This window comes from Anomaloglossus baeobatrachus, chromosome 3, assembly GCF_048569485.1.
Source record: "Anomaloglossus baeobatrachus isolate aAnoBae1 chromosome 3, aAnoBae1.hap1, whole genome shotgun sequence".
In the NCBI taxonomy this organism is placed as follows: Eukaryota; Metazoa; Chordata; class Amphibia; order Anura; family Aromobatidae; genus Anomaloglossus; species Anomaloglossus baeobatrachus.
This window is the reverse complement of record NC_134355.1, coordinates 701,146,547-701,168,629: the sequence shown is the minus strand read 5'-3', so window position 1 is coordinate 701,168,629 and position 22,083 is coordinate 701,146,547. Positions and strand designations below refer to the sequence as shown.

The window sequence follows — 22,083 nt, the reverse complement described above, 5'->3', positions numbered from 1 at the left end:
GGGGGCTGCATTATAATATATGGAGGACTGTGGGGGCTGCATTATAATATATGGAGGACTGTGGGGGCTGCATTATAATATATGGAGGACTATGGGGGTGCAGTATAATATATGGAGGACTGTGAGGGCTGCATTATAATATATGGAGGACTGTGGGGGCTGCATTATAATATATGGAGGACTGTGGGGGCTGCATTATAATATATGGAGGACTGTGGGGGCTGCATTATAATATATGGAGGACTATGGGGGTGCAGTATAAGATATGGAGGACTGTGAGGGCTGCATTATAATATATGGAGGACTGTGGGGGCTGCATTATAATATATGGAGGACTATGGGGGTGCAGTATAAGATATGGAGGACTGTGAGGGCTGCATTATAATATATGGAGGACTGTGAGGGCTGCATTATAATATATGGAGGACTGTGAGGGCTGCATTATAATATATGGAGGACTGTGAGGGCTGCATTATAATATATGGAGGACTGTGAGGGCTGCATTATAATATATGGAGGACTGTGAGGGCTGCATTATAATATATGGAGGACTGTGGGGGCTGCATTATAATATATCATAGTATCATAGTATCATAGTTTTTAAGGTTGAAGGGAGACTCTAAGTCCATCTAGTTCAACCCGTAGCCTAACATGTTGATCCAGAGGAAGGCAAAAAAAACCCAATGTGGCAAACAAGTTCCAATGGGGAAAAAATGTCCTTCCTTCGTCCACATCCGGCAATCAGACTAGTTCCCTGGATCAATACCCTGTCATAAAATCTAATATACATAACTGGTAATATTAAATTTTTCAAGAAAGGTATCCAGGCTCTGCTTAAATGTTAGTAGTGAATCCCTCATTACAACATCATGCGGCAGAGAGTTCCATAGTCTCACTGCTCGTACAGTAAAGAATCCTCGTCTGTGATTATGATTAAACCTTCTTTCCTCAAGACGTAGCGGATGCCCTCGTGTTCCAGTCGCAGGCCTAGGTGTAAAAAGATCTTTGGAAAGGTCTCTGTACTGTCCCCTCATATATTTATACATTGTGATTAGATCCCCCCTAAGCCTTCGTTTTTCCAAACTAAATAACCCCAAGTTTAATAACCTGTCTTGGTATTGCAGCCCCCCCATTCCTCTAATAATCTTGGTGGTCTTCTCTGCACCCTCTCCAGTTCAGCTATGTCCTTCTTATATATCGGTGAGCAGAATTGTACACAGTATATAAGTGCGGTCGCACTAGTGACTTGTACAGAGGTAGAACTATATTTTTTTCATGAACACTTATACCTCTTTTAATACATCCCATTATTTTATTAGCCCTGGCAGCAGCTGCCTGACACTGGCCACTAAAGTGAAGTTTACCATCCACCCATACACCCAAGTCTTTTTCTGTGTCTGTTTTACCCAGTGTTCTACAATTAAGTACATAATCATAAATGTTATTTCCTCTACCCAAGTGCATGACCTTACATTTATCTACATTAAACTTCAATTGCCACTTCTCAGCCCAATCCTCCAATTTACATAAATCTCCCTGTAATATAAAATTATCCTCCTCTGTATTGATTACTCTGCAGAGTTTAGTATCATCTGCAAATATTGAAATTCTACTCCGCATGCCCCCAACAAGGTCATTTATAAATATGTTGAAAAGAAGCGGGCCCAATACTGACCCCTGTGGTACCCCACTATGAACTGAGACCCAGTCCGAGTACGTACCATTAATAACCACCCTTTGTTTCCTATCACTGAGCCAGTTTTTAACCCAGTTACACATATTTTCCCCTATCCCCATTATTCTCATTTTATGTGTATATATGGAGGACTATGGGGGTGCAGTATAATATATGGAGGAATATCGGATGAATTATAATATATGGAGGACTATGGGGTGCATTATAATATATGAAGGGTTATGTGGGACCCATTATACTATATCGATTGGTGTGTGGGGGCCATTATAGTACTTGGAGAGCTATATACGAAGGGGGACTAAGCTACAAGCAGGGGATGGGTTTGGGGCTCTTTCCCTCAGCACCCAGCTTTCCCATTCTCTATCATGGGAAAGATGGGTGCTGAGAGAAAGATGTATGGCAGAGCATGGGGATGGTGGGTGCTGAGGATAAGATATCAGAACATAGGAAAGCTGGGTGCTGATAGAGGGATTTCAGATCATGGGAGACCTGGGTGCAGAGGGAAAGAACCCAGTGTCAGCCACACTATCCCGTACCCCGAGTGTCCGTGTCACTATCCCGTACCCCGAGTGTCCGTGTCACTATCCCGTACCCCGAGTGTCCGTGTCACTATCCCGTACCCCGAGTGTCCGTGTCACTATCCCGTACCCCGAGTGTCCGTGTCACTATCCCGTACCCCGAGTGTCCGTGTCACTATCCCGTACCCCGAGTGTCCGTGTCACTATCCCGTACCCCGAGTGTCCGTGTCACTATCCCGTACCCCGAGTGTCCGTGTCACTATCCCGTACCCCGAGTGTCCGTGTCACTATCCCGTACCCCGAGTGTCCGTGTCACTATCCCGTACCCCGAGTGTCCGTGTCACTATCCCGTACCCCGAGTGTCCGTGTCACTATCCCGTACCCCGAGTGTCCGTGTCACTATCCCGTACCCCGAGTGTCCGTGTCACTATCCCGTACCCCGAGTGTCCGTGTCACTATCCCGTACCCCGAGTGTCCGTGTCACTATCCCGTACCCCGAGTGTCCGTGTCACTATCCCGTACCCCGAGTGTCCGTGTCACTATCCCGTACCCCGAGTGTCCGTGTCACTATCCCGTACCCCGAGTGTCCGTGTCACTATCCCGTACCCCGAGTGTCCGTGTCACTATCCCGTACCCCGAGTGTCCGTGTCACTATCCCGTACCCCGAGTGTCCGTGTCACTATCCCGTACCCCGAGTGTCCGTGTCACTATCCCGTACCCCGAGTGTCCGTGTCACTATCCCGTACCCCGAGTGTCCGTGTCACTATCCCGTACCCCGAGTGTCCGTGTCACTATCCCGTACCCCGAGTGTCCGTGTCACTATCCCGTACCCCGAGTGTCCGTGTCACTATCCCGTACCCCGAGTGTCCGTGTCACTATCCCGTACCCCGAGTGTCCGTGTCACTATCCCGTACCCCGAGTGTCCGTGTCACTATCCCGTACCCCGAGTGTCCGTGTCACTATCCCGTACCCCGAGTGTCCGTGTCACTATCCCGTACCCCGAGTGTCCGTGTCACTATCCCGTACCCCGAGTGTCCGTGTCACTATCCCGTACCCCGAGTGTCCGTGTCACTATCCCGTACCCCGAGTGTCCGTGTCACTATCCCGTACCCCGAGTGTCCGTGTCACTATCCCGTACCCCGAGTGTCCGTGTCACTATCCCGTACCCCGAGTGTCCGTGTCACTATCCCGTACCCCGAGTGTCCGTGTCACTATCCCGTACCCCGAGTGTCCGTGTCACTATCCCGTACCCCGAGTGTCCGTGTCACTATCCCGTACCCCGAGTGTCCGTGCCACTATCCCGTACCCCGAGTGTCCGTGCCACTATCCCGTACCCCGAGTGTCCGTGCCACTATCCCGTACCCCGAGTGTCCGTGCCACTATCCCGTACCCCGAGTGTCCGTGCCACTATCCCGTACCCCGAGTGTCCGTGCCACTATCCCGTACCCCGAGTGTCCGTGCCACTATCCCGTACCCCGAGTGTCCGTGCCACTATCCCGTACCCCGAGTGTCCGTGCCACTATCCCGTACCCCGAGTGTCCGTGCCACTATCCCGTACCCCGAGTGTCCGTGCCACTATCCCGTACCCCGAGTGTCCGTGCCACTATCCCGTACCCCGAGTGTCCGTGCCACTATCCCGTACCCCGAGTGTCCGTGCCACTATCCCGTACCCCGAGTGTCCGTGCCACTATCCCGTACCCCGAGTGTCCGTGCCACTATCCCGTACCCCGAGTGTCCGTGCCACTATCCCGTACCCCGAGTGTCCGTGCCACTATCCCGTACCCCGAGTGTCCGTGCCACTATCCCGTACCCCGAGTGTCCGTGCCACTATCCCGTACCCCGAGTGTCCGTGCCACTATCCCGTACCCCGAGTGTCCGTGCCACTATCCCGTACCCCGAGTGTCCGTGCCACTATCCCGTACCCCGAGTGTCCGTGCCACTATCCCGTACCCCGAGTGTCCGTGCCACTATCCCGTACCCCGAGTGTCCGTGCCACTATCCCGTACCCCGAGTGTCCGTGCCACTATCCCGTACCCCGAGTGTCCGTGCCACTATCCCGTACCCCGAGTGTCCGTGCCACTATCCCGTACCCCGAGTGTCCGTGCCACTATCCCGTACCCCGAGTGTCCGTGCCACTATCCCGTACCCCGAGTGTCCGTGCCACTATCCCGTACCCCGAGTGTCCGTGCCACTATCCCGTACCCCGAGTGTCCGTGCCACTATCCCGTACCCCGAGTGTCCGTGCCACTATCCCGTACCCCGAGTGTCCGTGCCACTATCCCGTACCCCGAGTGTCCGTGCCACTATCCCGTACCCCGAGTGTCCGTGCCACTATCCCGTACCCCGAGTGTCCGTGCCACTATCCCGTACCCCGAGTGTCCGTGCCACTATCCCGTACCCCGAGTGTCCGTGCCACTATCCCGTACCCCGAGTGTCCGTGCCACTATCCCGTACCCCGAGTGTCCGTGCCACTATCCCGTACCCCGAGTGTCCGTGCCACTATCCCGTACCCCGAGTGTCCGTGCCACTATCCCGTACCCCGAGTGTCCGTGCCACTATCCCGTACCCCGAGTGTCCGCGCCACTATCCCGTACCCCGAGTGTCCGCGCCACTATCCCGTACCCCGAGTGTCCGCGCCACTATCCCGTACCCCGAGTGTCCGCGCCACTATCCCGTACCCCGAGTGTCCGCGCCACTATCCCGTACCCCGAGTGTCCGCGCCACTATCCCGTACCCCGAGTGTCCGCGCCACTATCCCGTACCCCGAGTGTCCGCGCCACTATCCCGTACCCCGAGTGTCCGCGCCACTATCCCGTACCCCGAGTGTCCGCGTCACTATCCCGTACCCCGAGTGTCCGCGTCACTATCCCGTACCCCGAGTGTCCGCGTCACTATCCCGTACCCCGAGTGTCCGCGTCACTATCCCGTACCCCGAGTGTCCGCGTCACTATCCCGTACCCCGAGTGTCCGCGTCACTATCCCGTACCCCGAGTGTCCGCGTCACTATCCCGTACCCCGAGTGTCCGCGTCACTATCCCGTACCCCGAGTTGGTGTACAGTTGGGGGGGGGGGGGGGGAAGGTCCAAACTTTGCACCGGGGCCCATCGAACTCTAGTTACGCCCCTGGTGATGGAGATTCTGGAAGCTTCCTCCCTCTCTCCTGACTAGACTGGACTGATCCAGCTCACTGCATGTGTCAGCTCTGAGCTGGGAGACTCCTCCCAGCCGTTTCCATGGCAGCTTGTGAGGAGAATGAACACCTGACTTTCATATGCATACAATGACCAGCAGATGGCAGCACAGCACATTTACCCATCCTCAGTGTACGGACATCATAACACAGTGCAATTCATACTGCCTGACTCACAGGGCACACAGTAATCCTGGCACACTGGAACAGATCTACTGCTGCACGACAACTGTGTAACTCAGCAGCAGCAGAACGGCTACCGGGGTACCACAATATAACATATGCAATCAATAACTGACTTATAGTGTTCAATAAGGTTCACACTCGGCCGTGACCGGGAACAACCATTAGTACAATCGGCCAGTCATCCCCTCATGGAAATAACATCAGTGGTTAATATAAATACATTGTACAGTGCCTTGCCAAAGTATTCGGCCCCTTGAATTTTTCAACCTTTTCCCACATTTCCGGCTTCAAACATAAAGATAAAAAAAATTAAATTTTATGGTGAAGAATCAACAACAAGTGACACAATTGTGAAGATGAACGAAATGTATTGATTATTTTAAACTTATATAAATAATAAACTGAAATTTGTGGCGTGCAATATTATTCATCCCCTGTAAGTGAATACTTTGTAGCGCCCCCTTTTTCTGCGATTACAGCACAGTCTCTTGGGGGATGTGTCTATCAGTTTTGCACATGGAGAGGCTGAAATTCTCGCCCGTTCTTCCTTTGTAAACAGCTGGAGCTGAGTGAGGTTGGATGGAGGCGTTTGTGAACAGCAGTTTTCAGCTCTTTCCACAGATTCTCGATTGGGTTCAGGTCTGGACTGTGACTCGGCCATTCTAACACCTGGATACGTTTATTTGTGAACCATTCCATTGTAGATTTTGCTTTATGTTCGGGATCATTGTCTTGTTGGAAGACAAATCTCCGTGCCAGTCTCAGGTCTTTTGCAGACTGACAGGTTTTCTTCAAGAATGGTCCTGTATTTGGCTCCATCCATCTTCCCATCAATTTTAACCATCTTCCCTGTCCCTGCTGAAGAAAAGCAGGCCCAAACCATGATGCTGCCACCACCATGTTTGACTGTGGGGATGGTGTGTTCAGGGTGATGAGCTGTGTTGCTTTTACGCCAAGCATATCATTTGACATTGTGCCCAAATAGTTTGATTTTGGTTTCATCTGAGCAGAGCACCTTCTTCCACATGTTTGGTGTCTCCAGGTGGTTTGTGGCAAACTTTAGACAACACTTTTTATGGATATCTTTGAGAAATGGCTTTCTTCTTGCCACTCTTCCATAAAGGCCAGATTTGTGCTGTGTACGGCTGATTGTTGTCCTATGGACAGACTCTCCCACCTCAGCTGTAGATCTCTGCAGATCATCCAGAGGGATCATGGGCCTCTTGGCTGCATCTCTGATCAGTCTTCATGAAATTTTTGAGGGACGGCCGGATCTTGGTAGATTTTCAGTGGTATGATACTCCTTCCATTTCAATATGATCGCTTGCACAGTGCTCCTTGGGATGTTTTAAAGCTGTGGAAATCTTTTTGTAACCAAATCCGGCTTTAAACTTCTCCACAACAGTATCACGGACTTGTCTGTTTTGTTCCTTGGTCTTCATGATGCTCTCTGCGCTTTACACAGAACATGAGACTATCACAGAGCAGGTGCATTATACGGAGACTTGTTACACACAGGGGCTTATATTTATCATCATCAGTCATTTAGGACAACATTGCATCATTCAGAGATCCTCAATCAACTTCTGATGTGAGTTTGCTGCACTGAAAGTAAAGGGGGTGAATAATATTGCACGCCCCAATTTTCAGTTATTTATTTTTAAAAAGCTTAAAATCAGCAATAAATTTCATTTAACTTCACAATTGTGTCACTTGTTTCTTTACCATTAAAATTTAAATGTTTAATCTTTTTTGTTTTGAAGCCTGAAATGTGGGAAAAGGTTGAAAAATTCAAGGGGACCGAATACTTTCGCAAGGCACTGTAATCTGTGTATATTTTTTTTTTTTTTTTACATTTCAATAGAGATAGGATAGTACTGTAATATTCGTATTCGCTATACTTGTAACGGATACTTTGTAATATTTAAGTATTCGTTATGCATAGCGAGTACAATGCAAGTCTACGGGAAATATAAGCAATTTTCTGCTGGACCCAACAAAGAGGTCTGGGGTCCTGAGGAAAAGGTTGAAATGGATGGGAAAGTGATGAAACTGAATGGGGAGAGCCTGGAGAATCTGCCTGCAGATATTTATGACTTGCATATGGTTTCTGGGAATAAGGATGTCATAGTATTACACCAATGGGAAACCACATTAATAACTACGGCACCACCATAGGGTTAATAGGAAACGTGCCACCACCCATAAGCACAGGAGCAAAAAAACAAGATTTATAATGGGCATATGGGGCACAGCTTCACTAAATGTACCAATCTAGAAAAATCAGAGTCCAAACAATCATATGCAAAACAAGAAAAAGTTTATTTGTACACACTTTAAAGGGAACCTGTCATCAGAAATTTGGCTTTCAACCTAAGCGTTTCCCCCTCTGCAGCTCCTGGGCTGCATTCTAGCAAGGTTTCTATACTTTTTGTGCCCCCTTTTAAACCAAAATAAATACTTTATAAAGTTATACCTTTTGGTATGAAAATCTTGTAAATTCTCCATGGGGGCGGGCCGTCTGGCGTCCGTTGCTGTCCCTTACGCCGTCCCCCCCCACGCTCCAAATCATCCCTCAGGACGCCGCCCACTGCGCCCGAGGTCCCGTGCACGCCGGGACACCTGGTGACGTGGTCGCGGGCACAAGAGTATGGGCGGCGCTGTGATTGCATCGCAAGTGCCCGCCCATACTCTCGTGGCCGCGCTCTCCCCTCTGTACGTCGCTCAGATCCTCTCCGCTCCTCCCATCTATGTCCTGCTGCAGGGTACGATGGGAAGGAGGTGACGTCTGGTCATTTGGCCGGCGCAGAACGCTGGAGGCAGAGGGGAAAGTGCGGTCACGAGGTTATGGGCGGCACTTGCTGATGACACTCACAGCACCGCCCATAACCTCGTGCCTGCGCAAAACGTCACCAGCGGTCACACGTGCACGCAGTGCACAGTCCTGCTACAGTCGCACAGCGCATGCGCGGGACCTCGGGCGCCCAGGGGCGGCGTCCTGAGATATGAAATTCAGCGTTCGTGGGTGGCGTAAATCGGCAGGAGGACAGTAACCGACACCAGGCAGCCCGCCCCATGGATAATTTACGAAATTTACATACGAAAAGGTACAACTTTATAAAGTGTTTATTTTGGTATAAAAGGGGCCAGAAAAACTAGACGAACCTTTCTAGAATGCAGCCCAGGAGCTGCAGAGGGGGAAACTTTTAGGTTTATAGCTACATTTCTGATGACAGGTTCCCTTTAAAACACACAATTAAAAAGGCGGAGACTCAAGCAAGGAGTCCCTCCATAATGCAGCATATATACACCATGGGACCTCCGATATTAATATGCAGTGGAACCTTGGTTAACGAGAACAATCCGTTCTGGGAGTTGCTTGTTAACCAAGTTACTCGTTCGGCAAAGCAAGATTTTCCATAGGAAATCATTGCAATGCAGACAATTTGTTCCAGAACTTGTTAAATGTCCCATCCTGGTCCCCTATTGTGCCATTCCACACACGCACAAACACGCACATATTATGCTTACCTTCCGTTCCATCGCCGGTCTCCTAGGACTTGCTGTTCGTTAGTACGGGCTGTTTATCTGGTAACCATGACGACGAGGGAGGAACTTCAGAACCCAGAGCGCTGATGTCAAAGGCAGGAGTTGCTTGCCTCTGATTGGCCAGTGCGCTGCCTTTTGAGTAGCGTCTGACAGCGAAAGTTCCTACCTCGTCGCGCTGCCTGCCGATACACATACTGGAGAGGCGAACTACAGGACCCAAGAGGCCGGCGATGGAACGGAACTTACACATATTATGCTCACCTTACCTTCCGTTCCATCGCCGGCCTTTTGGGTCCTGTAGTTTGCCACGAGGATTCCTCTCTCGTCGCAATGCAGCGGCGAACTAAAAGAACCATGAGACCGATGATGGAACAGGAGGTAAGGTGAGCATAATATGTGCGTGTGTGTTTTGTGTGTGTTTTGTGTGTGTTTTGTGTGTGCTTGTGTGGACTGCAAGTGCGGGTCAGAGCGCTGTGGATGTACAGAACCGGAAGTGTGTGCGGTGAGGATTTTGCTTGTACAGCAAAGCTTTCTAGTAAACCGAGTTACAAATTTACAGAAAGCTTTGCTCGTTAAGCGAAATTTTCGTTAACTGGGTTACTCGTTAAGCGAGGTTCCAGCATGAACAGGCTAACAAAAACCACTAATTAGCACTATGCATGGTCGAAAGTAAAGAGAGCCTGCTGATAATTATCAAAGTAACATGAATCAGAGGTGGTATAAACCTCCTGTAAACACATGTGGGCGTTTCTACCACCGCTGATTCATGTTACTTTGATAATTATCAGCAGGCTTTCTTTACTTTGCACCAGATATGACTGCAGGAATGTATTATTGACTATGCATAGTGCAAATTAGTGGTTTTTGTTAGCCTATTCATGCTTTATATATTAATATGAGGTCCCATGGTGTGTACATGCTGCATTATGGAGGGACTCCTTGTTGAGTCTTTTTTTTTTTTTTTTTTTTATATATATATATATATATATAAATTTAACTTTCATTAACATTATCAATAACACAGGAAACACCGTATTGTACAGAAGCACAATGTCAGAACACAAGCATTGTATCATTGTATCGAGGAATTGTTAGCAAATCAATTCCTAAAATATGGGGAGATCCAAAACTCAAGACTGTATAAACAAAGATGAGAGCTGTAACCGACTGTTGTCGAAGGATCAACATAAAACCTTTTTACACTATATAACAAGGCCACCTTAGAGGAGTGAACAAAACCGGGGCCGTAACTCAAGTGTGAGTGGGCAGAATAGAAGATACTGAGTAAAACATGAACAAGAAAGAAAAAGAGAGAAAAGAAAGTCAGAGACGAAAAAGGTGGGAGGGTTGGGGTCAAAAAGGGTAAGTGAATTTGTCAGGATGGAGGGGGAGGTTCCAGACACTGACAGTGCAAATTCAACCTGTCTCCAACAGTGAAATGTAATCATCAGATCCCTTAAACTCTGTCCAGTTATACCAGGTTCTAACAAACCGGTCTTGAGAGTTGTGAATTATGGAAGTGAGGTCTTCGAGCAACATCGTCTCGTTTATCCTTGCGAACCACATTGCCATCATAGGAGGGTTATCTTTTTTCCACAAGCGAGGTATGCAAGCTCTGGCTGCCATGATTAAGTGTCGTAGTAAGGAATTCTTGTACTTGAACGGAAGGAGGTGTGGAAGAGATGCCTCTGGAGTAATCCAAGGCAGGGTCCAGAATCATATTGAAATCTCCGCCCAGGATCAAAAGGCCCTCCGTTAGAGAATCCAACAACTCTAAGTATGTGTGAATCGCCCTATCCTGCCCCGTATTTGGGAGGTACAAACATGCCAGTGTTACCTTTTGTATAAACTGAAAAATAAGGAGCGCTGATAGTGTAATACCAACAGATCAGTGAGGTAGATCATGAAAAATACACTCACCTGAAACGGTTGTGATAGTCACAACCACTGATAGAGCATAGGATGATGGCGTCTGCTACAGCCCCACGTGGATGTGCATACAAATGCCGCGCATCAGCCAAAATGAAGATGTAGCACGTTGATGTTCTAAACGTATTCTTTTATTCCATCGGTCTACGCGTTTCGAGGATATACCTCTTCTTCAGGACCAGTGCATCAACATAGCAACCATAGTATTACTATGTTGATGCACTGGTCCTGAAGAAGAGGTATATCCTCGAAACGCGTAGACCGATGGAATAAAAGAATACGTTTATAACATCAACGTGCTACATCTTCATTTTGGCTGATGCGCGGCATTAACCCCCTCTTCACTCTGATTTGTATGCAGTGTTACCTTTTGGGAAGCAATATGTCCCTTGACCACCAGAAAGTGGCCCTCTCCATCTGTGTGAGATTCAAGGAACTCCCAGGGGATCACTTTAGAAACGACTATGCTCGAGCATCTAGATTTCGGATCCGGTGAAGGACTGTGATATGCTGCAGTAAACCTGGAATCAGAAAGCTTAAAAGGTTTAGATAGACAGTAATGAGTTTCCTGAAGGAAGGCAATATCTAACTTCCTTTTATGCAGAAGATTTAGGAGGATAGACTGTTTTCCTGGGCTATGCAGCCCCTTTGCATTTAATGAGCCTACCCTCACTTCTGAGTATGGGTTTGATACCATTGTGATAATTGTTTGTGGTAGATAGTGCACGTCTGTGTCAAGATATCTTAGGGGAGGGAGCGGGAAAAGGGAAAATGGGGATGGGAAGAAGGTAATGTAGTGGAAAAAAGACAAGTAAGGCTGCTTTCACACCTCCGTTTTTTGCTATGCAGCACAATCCGGCACTTTGCAGGAAAATCGCAACCGTTTTTTTTTTTGCTGCCGGTTGCGTTTTTCCTGCATAGACTTTAATTAGTGCCGCATGGCCTTGCGTTCCGTCCGTTTTTTTGCCGCATGCGGCAGATTTAGCCGATGCGGCGGCCGGATGGAATGTTGCCTGGCACGTTTTTTTGTGCGGCAAAAAAAAAACCGCATCGCGCCGCATCCGGCCGATGCGGCGCATTTTTCAATGCATGTCTATGGACTCCGGATGCGGCAAAAACCGTATCCGGCCCAGGGCTGTGGAGTCGGTAAGCCAAACCTTCGACTCCGACTCCTCAATTTCTCTTGCACCGACTCCGACTCCTACATATATTGCTTATAGTTAGGTGAAAAATTTATTGTAGTACATGAACATGTGTATGTGATCATCAGACATTTAATCACTTTTATGATACAATAATCAATATATTTGGATAGAACATAAAATATATTTATTGGATACAACTTTAGAACACAAACTGTAATAAATTGTAAATATGTAATACACTATAATATACAGTAGATTACATATATATCTTGTGTCTGTATATAATATATTGTATTACATATTTACAATTTATTAGTTTTTTGTGTTCTAGAGTTTTATTCTAATAAGTATATTTTATGTTCTATCCAAATATATTGATTATTGTATCATAAAAATAATTGTCTGATATTCACATTGTACTACAATAAATTTTTCACTTAAATATAAGCATTATACTAAATGTTGTTATTTAGTAAAATATTCATCACACTCTGCATTGCACTACTGTCCCCAATTTATTATATATTTTAGGAGTCGGAGTCGGTGCATTTTATACCGACTCCACCAAAAGGAGCTCCGACTCCGACTCCACAGCCCTGATCCGAACGCCGCATGCGGTTTTTGCCACTGCACATGTTCAGTAGCATGCCGCAAGCGGCAAAAACCGGATGGGCCGCATGGGAAAAACTTATACAAAGGATGCGGTGTTTTCGCCACATCCGTTGCATAGGTTGCACAGCCGGATTGAGCCGCACCGCTCAAACTGGATGTGTGAAAGCAGCCTAAGGGTGTAGCTTACTAGAGAAAAAAAAAGAAGGGAGAAAGAAGAAGGATTTGAGAAACGAACGTTAAATGCTGAGGTACAAATCTCAAGTCGGCTCCAGACAGCAAAGTGTTAGGGAGTCTCAAGGGAATAGAGTAAGGAGTAAAGAAACACAGACAGTAATACGTAGAGGAGGAAAGAGAAAAGAGTAATGTGTAAGAAAGCTAACGCAGTGTACCCAAGAAAATTCTTAGGCAAGCTCCAAAAAGCGGAGCATTGGGGAATCAGAAGGTTAAAAACAATAAAGATAATTAACAAACATGGGGGGGGACATGGCCGTGGGTGCCACAACCCCCTGAAAGCAAAGAGGAGTGGAAATGTACTGTTGCCAGTTTGAATAATATCATCCTCCCTGGTGTAACAGGGGAAGGACGATGACCAAGTCTAAAAGGCCATTAAGGAGGCCAACAGCTCCTCCCTGCTTATTCTATGCTAAAGCATTAACCTTATCATTGCCATCTAAAGAACAAAATACATATTAAACAGCAAAATAAGTGTCTCCCATTTGGTCTGTGTATACCATATACAGTGCCTACAAGTAGTATTCAACCCCCTGCAGATTTAGCAGGTTTACACATTCGGAATAACTTGGCATTGTGACATTTGGACTGTAGATCAGCCTGGAAGTGTGAAATGCAGCAAAAAAGAATGTTATTTCTTTTTTTATTTTATTTTTTTAAATTGTGAAAAGTTTATTCAGAGGGTCATTTATTATTCAACCCCTCAAACCACAAGAATTCTGTTTTGGTTCCCCTAAAGTATTAAGAAGTATTTCAGGCACAAAGAACAATGAGCTTCACATGTTTGGATTAATTATCTCTTTTTCCAGCCTTTTCTGACTAATTAAGACCCTCCCCAAACTTGTGAACAGCACTCATACATGGTCAACATGGGAAAGACAAAGGAGCATTCCAAGGCCATCAGAGACAAGATCGTGGAGGGTCACAAGGCTGGCAAGGGGTACAAAACCCTTTCCAAGGAGTTGGGCCTACCTGTCTCCACTGTTGGGAGCATCATCCGGAAGTGGAAGGCTTATGGAACTACTGTTAGCCTTCCACGGCCTGGACAGCCTTTGAAAGTTTCCACCCGTGCCGAGGCCAGGCTTGTCCGAAGAGTCAAGGCTAACCCAAGGACAACAAGGAAGGAGCTCCGGGAAGATCTCATGGCAGTGGGGACATTGGTTTCAGTCAATACCATAAGTAACGTACTCCACCGCAATGGTCTCCGTTCCAGACGAGCCCGTAAGGTACCTTTTACTTTTAAAGCGTCATGTCAAGGCTCGTCTACAGTTTGCTCATGCTCACTTGGAGGACTCTGAGGCAGACTGGTTCAAGGTTCTCTGGTCTGATGAGACCAAGATCGAGATCTTTGGTGCCAACCACACACGTGACGTTTGGAAACTGGATGGCACTGCATACGACCCCAAGAATACCATCCCTACAGTCAAGCATGGTGGTGGCAGCATCATGCTGTGAGGCTGTTTCTCAGCCAAGGGGCCTGGCCATCTGGTCCGCATCCATGGGAAGATGGATAGCACGGCCTACCTGGAGATTTTGGCCAAGAACCTCCGCTCCTCCATCAAGGATCTTAAGATGGGTCGTCATTTCATCTTCCAACAAGACAACGACCCAAAGCACACAGCCAAGAAAACCAAGGCCTGGTTCAAGAGGGAAAAATTCAAGGTGTTGCAGTGGCCTAGTCAGTCTCCTGACCTTAACCCAATTGAAAACTTGTGGAAGGAGCTCAAGATTAAAGTCCACATGAGACACCCAGAGAACCTAGATAACTTGGAGAAGATCTGCATGGAGGAGTGGGCCAAGATAACTCCAGAGACCTGTGCCGGCCTGATCAGGTCTTATAAAAAACGATTTTTAGCTGTAATTGCAAACAAGGGTTATTCCACAAAATATTAAACCTAGGGGTTGAATAATAATTGACCCACACTTTTATGTTGAGAATTTATTAAAATTTAACTGAGTAACATAACTTGTTGGTTTGTAAGATTTATGCATCTGTTAATAAATCCTGCTCTTGTTTGAAGTTTGCAGGCTCTAACTTATTTGCATCTTATCAAACCTGCTAAATCTGCAGGGGGTTGAATACTACTTGTAGGCACTGTGAGTATTTATTTTTTTTTTCCTACTGATGCATCAGCTGATTGTATAAAAGCCGATTATACAATCAGCTGATGTGTCATGTGATGCACGTCCTTTAACCTGACATCATCTGATCGGTATGCCTTCCAGCAAACCGATCAGATGATATTGGATCCGGATTGGACGGCGCGGGACCCTTGACCCAGGATTACTGTGGAGGGGGGTTCTTTATTTCAATAAAGATGGAGTCACTAATTGTGTTGTGTTTTATTTCTAATAAAAAAATATTTTTGTGTTGTTTTTATTTTTTTTTATCATTACTAGAAATTCATGGTGGCCATGTCTAATATTGGCGTGACACCATGAATTTCGGGCTTAGGGCCAGCTGATAATATACAGCTAGCCCTAACCCCATTATTACCCAGTGAGCCACCGTCACCAGGGCAGCTGGAAGAGTTTGATACAGCGCCAGAAGATGGCGCTTCTATGAAAGCGCCATTTTTTGGGGTGGCTGCGGACTGCAATTCTCAGCGGGGGTGCCCAGAAAGCATGGGCACCCTGCATTGTGGATTTCAATCCCCAGCTGCCTAGTTATACCTGAATATTATGTCCGACGTTTCTACCCATTTAGGGTCTTCTTCAAGGACTATGATAGATGCTATTTAAGGTATATGAATGAGCATCGTAGCACGTCTGGTGAATCAATTATGGATGTCCATAAAAGGGTACTGAGATACTAAGATGGCCAATGTTAGGAACAGGGCATCCGTTTAGGTAAACAGAGGGACCTCAGTCGTGCTCACGGTAAATCCAATCTGCACCAGGGGTCCGGGACCACGGTTCAGGTCGGGTTAACCAGTGTAGATAAAGGGTTCACACATATACGTGGGAGTGGGTCTCGAAAATCTGAAAGAATAGGGTGAGACTCAAATGGCAAAGAGGATGACCTCACCGTTGAGGGTTTACCGTACAAAAGTTATACTGTATCCACCGCAAGTTCAGGGGTGATGAGCATGCGGTCACCATCTCACACACAGAGCCTTTGGCCAGCCCCACTTAGAGTGTTATACATTTGCTAGCAGTGACATCTCCATGTTTGCTTACTACATATAAGCCCTGCAGGTAGCCGCACCTTTCCACAACAGTTGCCATTTTATGAGCATATGCTCATCACCCCTGAACTTGCGGTGGATACAGTATAACTTTTGTACGGTAAACCCTCAACGGTGAGGTCATCCTCTTTGCCATTTGAGTCTCACTCTATTCTTTCAGATTTTCGAGACCCACTCCCACGTATATGTGTGAACCCTTTATCTACACTGGTTAACCCGACCTGAACCGTGGTCCCGGACCCCTGGTGCAGATTGGATTTACCGTGAGCACGACTGAGGTCCCTCTGTTTACCTAAACGGATGCCCTGTTCCTAACATTGGCCATCTTAGTATCTCAGTACCCTTTTATGGACATCCATAATTGATTCACCAGACGTGCTACGATGCTCATTCATATACCTTAAATAGCATCTATCATAGTCCTTGAAGAAGACCCTAAATGGGTAGAAACGTCGGACATAATATACATTTATAATAAATACGTTTTTTGAGCATCATATTGGACTCTTTTTCACAATTCATTTGAGTGCCGGAGTATATATTTCTTTATATTGTATGATTTTTCTCCAGAGCACCTACTATTACTGAGTGGTTGAGCCAGGTTCATCTCCCTCTATATTCTGCCTAGTTATACCTGGCTGGACTCAAAAATTGGGCGAAGCCTATGTCATTATTTTTTTTTTTAATTATTTCTTGAAATTCATGAAATTAAATAAAAAAAAAAAAAAAGGCTTCCCTATATTTTTGATTCCCAGACGGGTACAAATAGGCAGCTGGGGGCAGCCTGTACCTGCCTGCTGTACCTGGCTAGCATACAAAAATATAGCGACGCCCATGTCAATTTTTTTTTTCTTTTTGGGGAAAAAACTCATGCATTCTGTCCTGGATGGAGGATGCTGAGCCTTGTAGTTCTGCAGCTGCTGTCTGCTCTCCTGCATACACTAGTTCTGCAGCAGTCTGCTCTCCTGCATACAATGAAGAACATTTTGAAGACTGAAATGACATCAGACCTTTTTTTTTTTTTTCTTTTTTTCATCAATCTTTAATGGCATTGTGCACTGATTCAAAACGCAGTGAGCAAAAACGCAGCAAAAAACACCAAATCGCGGTAAAAACGCATGCGTTTTTGTCGCGTTTTTAGCCGCGGGTGCATTTTTTGAGACAAAAACGCACATAAAAACACAGCGTGAAAAAAACGCCTAGTGCGCACATACCCTAATGGTACAGGAGGACAGGACACACAGCTCCCTGCAATCACAAAGGGCCCGCTCAGCAATCTTGTTTTCTCTCTCCTCCCGACTGTAACAGGCAGCAGCATCTACAGGTAAGGCATCAGAGAGGGGGTAGGGAGAGGCCTGTAATGACTGATGGATGCAGACCCCATGGAATGCTGCATGCAGAAGGCCTCTAGACACCAGGGGCACCCCCAAGAAGTTCACTCACCCCTCAGTCGATCTTGCAGAGCAGATCTGTTGTAGGTGGGTGGGGGAGAGGGTGGCACAGCAGATGTCCTCAACTCCGGGGGATATTGCTTTTCCAGCAGGAGGTCCCTGCTTCAGGCTCAGTAGTAGGCCGGAGATTAGAGAGGTCTTGCAGGCAGATTCTGGGGCAAGAGGCTGGTTCAAAATCGCTGCGGTCTGGTCTCCTGGGCACTGGGCATCTATTAGAGTAGAGCAGGGTGTGTAGTGAAGCACTCCTGTGGGTGGATGGCACAGATTAACTTTTCTGAGTATGGAGCTCCCTCGTGTGTCTGGTCTCTCCGGCGGCCATCTTTATTCCTTGAATCTCCTCCTTTTTAATTGTGTTTTAAAGTGTGTACAAAAACGTTTTCACGTTTTACATCTGATTGTTTGGACTCTCTGGTTTTTCTAGATTGGTACATTTAGTGAAGCTGTGCCCCATATACAAATTATAAATCTTGTTTCTTGCTATAGTATTACACCATTTATTGTGTCTGTCTGTGTTTGGTATCCATCAGACACGCCCCTGCGCTTAGTGACAGCTGTCTGACAGCAAACAATCACAGGGCTGCCCCACACTCACTCCCAGGATGGCATTTTCAGTGTTGAGGTGTGGGCTGCCCCGCAGGGCATTATCAGTGTTGAAGGGCATATGGAGAGATGGACACAGGCCTGCACTTTAACACTGACAGCACTGTTAAAGTACTGGTGGGGTGCGGGACATGGCCCCGCACTTTAACCCAAAGTGCTTCAGGTCACCAGAGGTCATACTGTGGAAAACCAGGTATGACCTCCGATGGACTGAGTGATGTCAGTGCTGCCAGCCGGGTCCTTCTTGTCGGTGTTTCTCGGAGCCTGGAGAGATTAGACATGTTTTCGTTCTCTCCAGACTCAGATGTAGCAGAGCCAGGACTGTGGTCGGACCTTGTGTGGGTTACGTCGGACCTGGGTGTTATGGGGTTAATAAAGTGGTGAAAGTGGGTGATTTTGTATTTTATTCCAAATAAAGGATTTTTCTTGGTGTATGTGAATTTCTTTTAACTTTTAGGATTAGTGATTGGGGGGGTCTCATAGAAGTCCCCTTCCCATCACTAATTGTGGACTTGATAGCTGTGCGCTGTTATTAACCATCATTATTCTGATTGCCACTGTATCAGGGCAATCAGGATGAGCCTGGTAAAGTCCTGGGACTGTCGCAGCAATTCCGTGCGGCTGCTGGCTGATATTTTTTAGGCTGGGGGGCTCCCAATAATGTGGGTTTTCCCAGCCTGAGAATACTAGCCCTCAGCTGTGAGGCTTTATCTTGGCTGGGTATCAAAATTAAGCACGACCACATGTTTTTTGTTTTTTTTTTTATTTATTCTACTGTCACTCAGCGTGTGGGTACGTCTGACGGCAACCAGTCACAGATGGGGGAAGCAGTGAATATGTATGAGCCTAATGAGCGGGTAGGGAAGACGAATGAGAGGCAGCAGGAGCAGTGTGACAGCTGCGCCGGTGATCAGTGAGTATGAAGTGCTTGAAGAGGGATGCTGGCAATGGCCATGTGTACAAAATGGCCATGGAAGGGCTTTTATAAACCCTATGATGCTGCGCACCCAGCTAATCACAGTAATGCCACAACCAAGATGGCTGCGGCATTACTGTGATTGGGTTATCAGCCACTAAATATGTTGTGCTTCTTATCAGCTGCTAAACATGCTGGGTGGGATATCCGAATATAGAGAGGCAAATATACCATTACTCGCTATATAACGAATAATCCAAATACTGCACTATTAAATAGTAATGAATACATTTGCTCATCATGACATTTCAAATATTTTATTTTTATTTGATAGAAATCATATTTCTAAGGTAATATTATTCAAAAGCAATAACACCAGTTTTGTTCTTGGCAGGTAACAGTACCAGGAGTGTCAAAGAAAAGCTCATAACTCCCTATTTTATAGCAGATTGTAATATCACACATTATACATATAAAGAGCTTGCCAACATCTCGGATATATCAACCAACCCTTCCAGCAATGAGCTACCGTCTGAGCCTTTTACTGAAATACGATGTCTTAATTCATTACAGAAGAAAAATAACAGAAATGTGGAACATCAAAGAGCACAGACGACACAGAAGAAATATTTATGTTCAGAATGTGAGAGACATTTTGCAAACAAATCAAACCTTGTTAAACATCAGAGAATTCACACAGGAGAGAAGCCATATTCATGTTCAGAATGTGAGAGACATTTTGCAAACAAATCAAATCTTGTTGCACATCAGAGAATTCACACAGGAAAGAAGCCATATTCATGTTCTGAATGTGAGAAATGTTTTACTAATAAATCACATCTTGTTAAACATGAGAGAATTCACACAGGAGAGAAGCCATATTCATGTTCTGAATGTGAGAAATGTTTTTCTAATAAATCACTTCTTGTTAGACATGAGAGAATTCACACAGGAGAGAAGACATATTCATGTTCTGAATGTGAGAAATGTTTTTCTAATAAATCACATCTTGTTAGACATGAGAGAGGTCACACAGGAGAGAAGCAATATTCATGTTCTGAATGTGGGAAATGTTTTACAGAAAAATCAGGTCTTGTTAAACATCAGAGAATTCACACAGGAGAGAAGCCATATTCATGTTCAGAATGTGGGAAATGTTTTACAGAAAAATCAGTTCTTGTTAAACATCAGAGAATTCACACAGGAGAGAAGCCATATTCATGTTCTGAATGCGATAGATGTTTTAGTCAGAAATCAAATCTTATTACCCATGAAAAAATTCATACAGATGAAAAAATCTATTCATGCATAGAATGTGGGAAATTATTTTCATCGAAATCAAACCTTGTTGAACATGAGAGAATTCACACAGGAGAGAAGCCATATTCATGTTCAGAATGTGGGAAATGTTTTTCCGAGAAATCAAATCTTGTTGCACATCAGAGAATTCACACAGGAAAGAAGCCATATTCATGTTCAGAATGTGGGAAATATTTTGCTAATAAATCAAATCTTGTAGCACATGAAAAAATTCACATAGGCGAAAAAAGCTACTCCTGTTCAGTATGTGGGAAATGTTTTACTTATAAATCAAACCTTGTTACACATGAGAGAATTCACACAGGAGAGAAGCCATATTCATGTTCACAATGTGGGAAATGCTTTTGCCAGAAATCGAATCTTATGAAACATCAGAGAGTTCACTCAATGGAGAAGTAATTTTCATGGAAACATTTGCAACATGAGAGAATTCACTCAAAAGAGAAGCCACTGATCATCAGTATATGGATGAAGTTGTTTTTTTTTTTTTTATGGAAACAACTCTTCTACATAAAAAAACGTTAAGCAGGATAAAATCCATTTTCATCCTCAGAATGTAGGACATTTTTCACTTGGAAATCAGCTCTCGATCTGCATAAAAGAATTAACAAAGAACCAAAACCATTTTAACAGTTTGATTGATTGTATGTATGATGCACCACTGTTAGTATTGCTGAACTTATGCATGAATACATGCACATGTATATACTCAATACAAAACTATAGCTGTCTACAACACTGTGTGTGAGCGTTTCTGTCTTGAGGCCTGTGCAGCTGGAGACAGTCTAAGTATCTGCTTCTCCCCGAGTTAAAAGGAATTTTAAAGGGCTATTGCATATTAAAATATAGGCCACTTTACACGCTGCGATATCTGTACTGATATCGCTAGCGTGGGTACCCGCCCCCATCGGTTGTGTGACATGGGCAAATCGCTGCCCGTGGCGCACAACATCGCCCAGACCTGTCACACTACTTACCTGCCCTGCGACGTCGCTGTGACCGGCGAAACGCTCTAAGGGGGTGGTTCGTTCGACGTCACAGCTGCGTCACTGAACCACCGCCCAATTGAAGCGGAGGGGCGGAGATGAGCGGGACGAACATACCGCCCACCTCCTTCCTTCCGCATTGCGGGCGGGAGGCAGGTAAGGAGATGTTCCTCGTTCCTGCGGTGGAACAACTTCGTTACTGCTGCAGTAACGATATTAGAGAATGGACCCCCATGTCACCGATGAGTGATTTTGCACGTTTTTGCGACGATGCAAAATCGCTCATAGGTGTCACACGCAACGGCATCGCTAAAGCGACCGGATGTGCGTCACAAATTCTGTGACCCCAACGAAATCGCTTGAGCGATGTCGCAGCGTGTAAAGCAGCCTTATCTTAAAGTTTTGCTACAGATAAAATACCTATGACACATGAAAGCATTACTGCCTAATTCAAAATATTTATTGCAATGACCAAATTACAAAAATATATAGGAAAACAAAAATACACTGCGTGTGTAGATTTTAGGTTTCTATGGTCCTATTACATTCTTGCAGCGATACTTGTG

At 45.9% G+C, this 22,083-nt stretch overlaps 1 protein-coding gene across 3 annotated transcripts in view; it reads left to right on the top strand.

The window, feature by feature from the left end:
* LOC142297110 (uncharacterized) overlaps window positions 1–22,083 on the top strand; it is a 158,490-nt gene that overhangs the window by 27,091 nt on the left and 109,316 nt on the right. Inside the window, exon 3 of one of the 3 annotated variants that reach the window (XM_075341377.1) lies at window positions 19,606–20,909. In XM_075341377.1, the coding sequence (XP_075197492.1) occupies window positions 19,606–20,909 (1,304 nt within the window). Of the gene's footprint in view, window positions 1–19,605; window positions 21,268–22,083 lie in introns of those variants that run through there. The other 2 variants (XM_075341376.1, XM_075341375.1) reach the window with 2 other exon arrangements.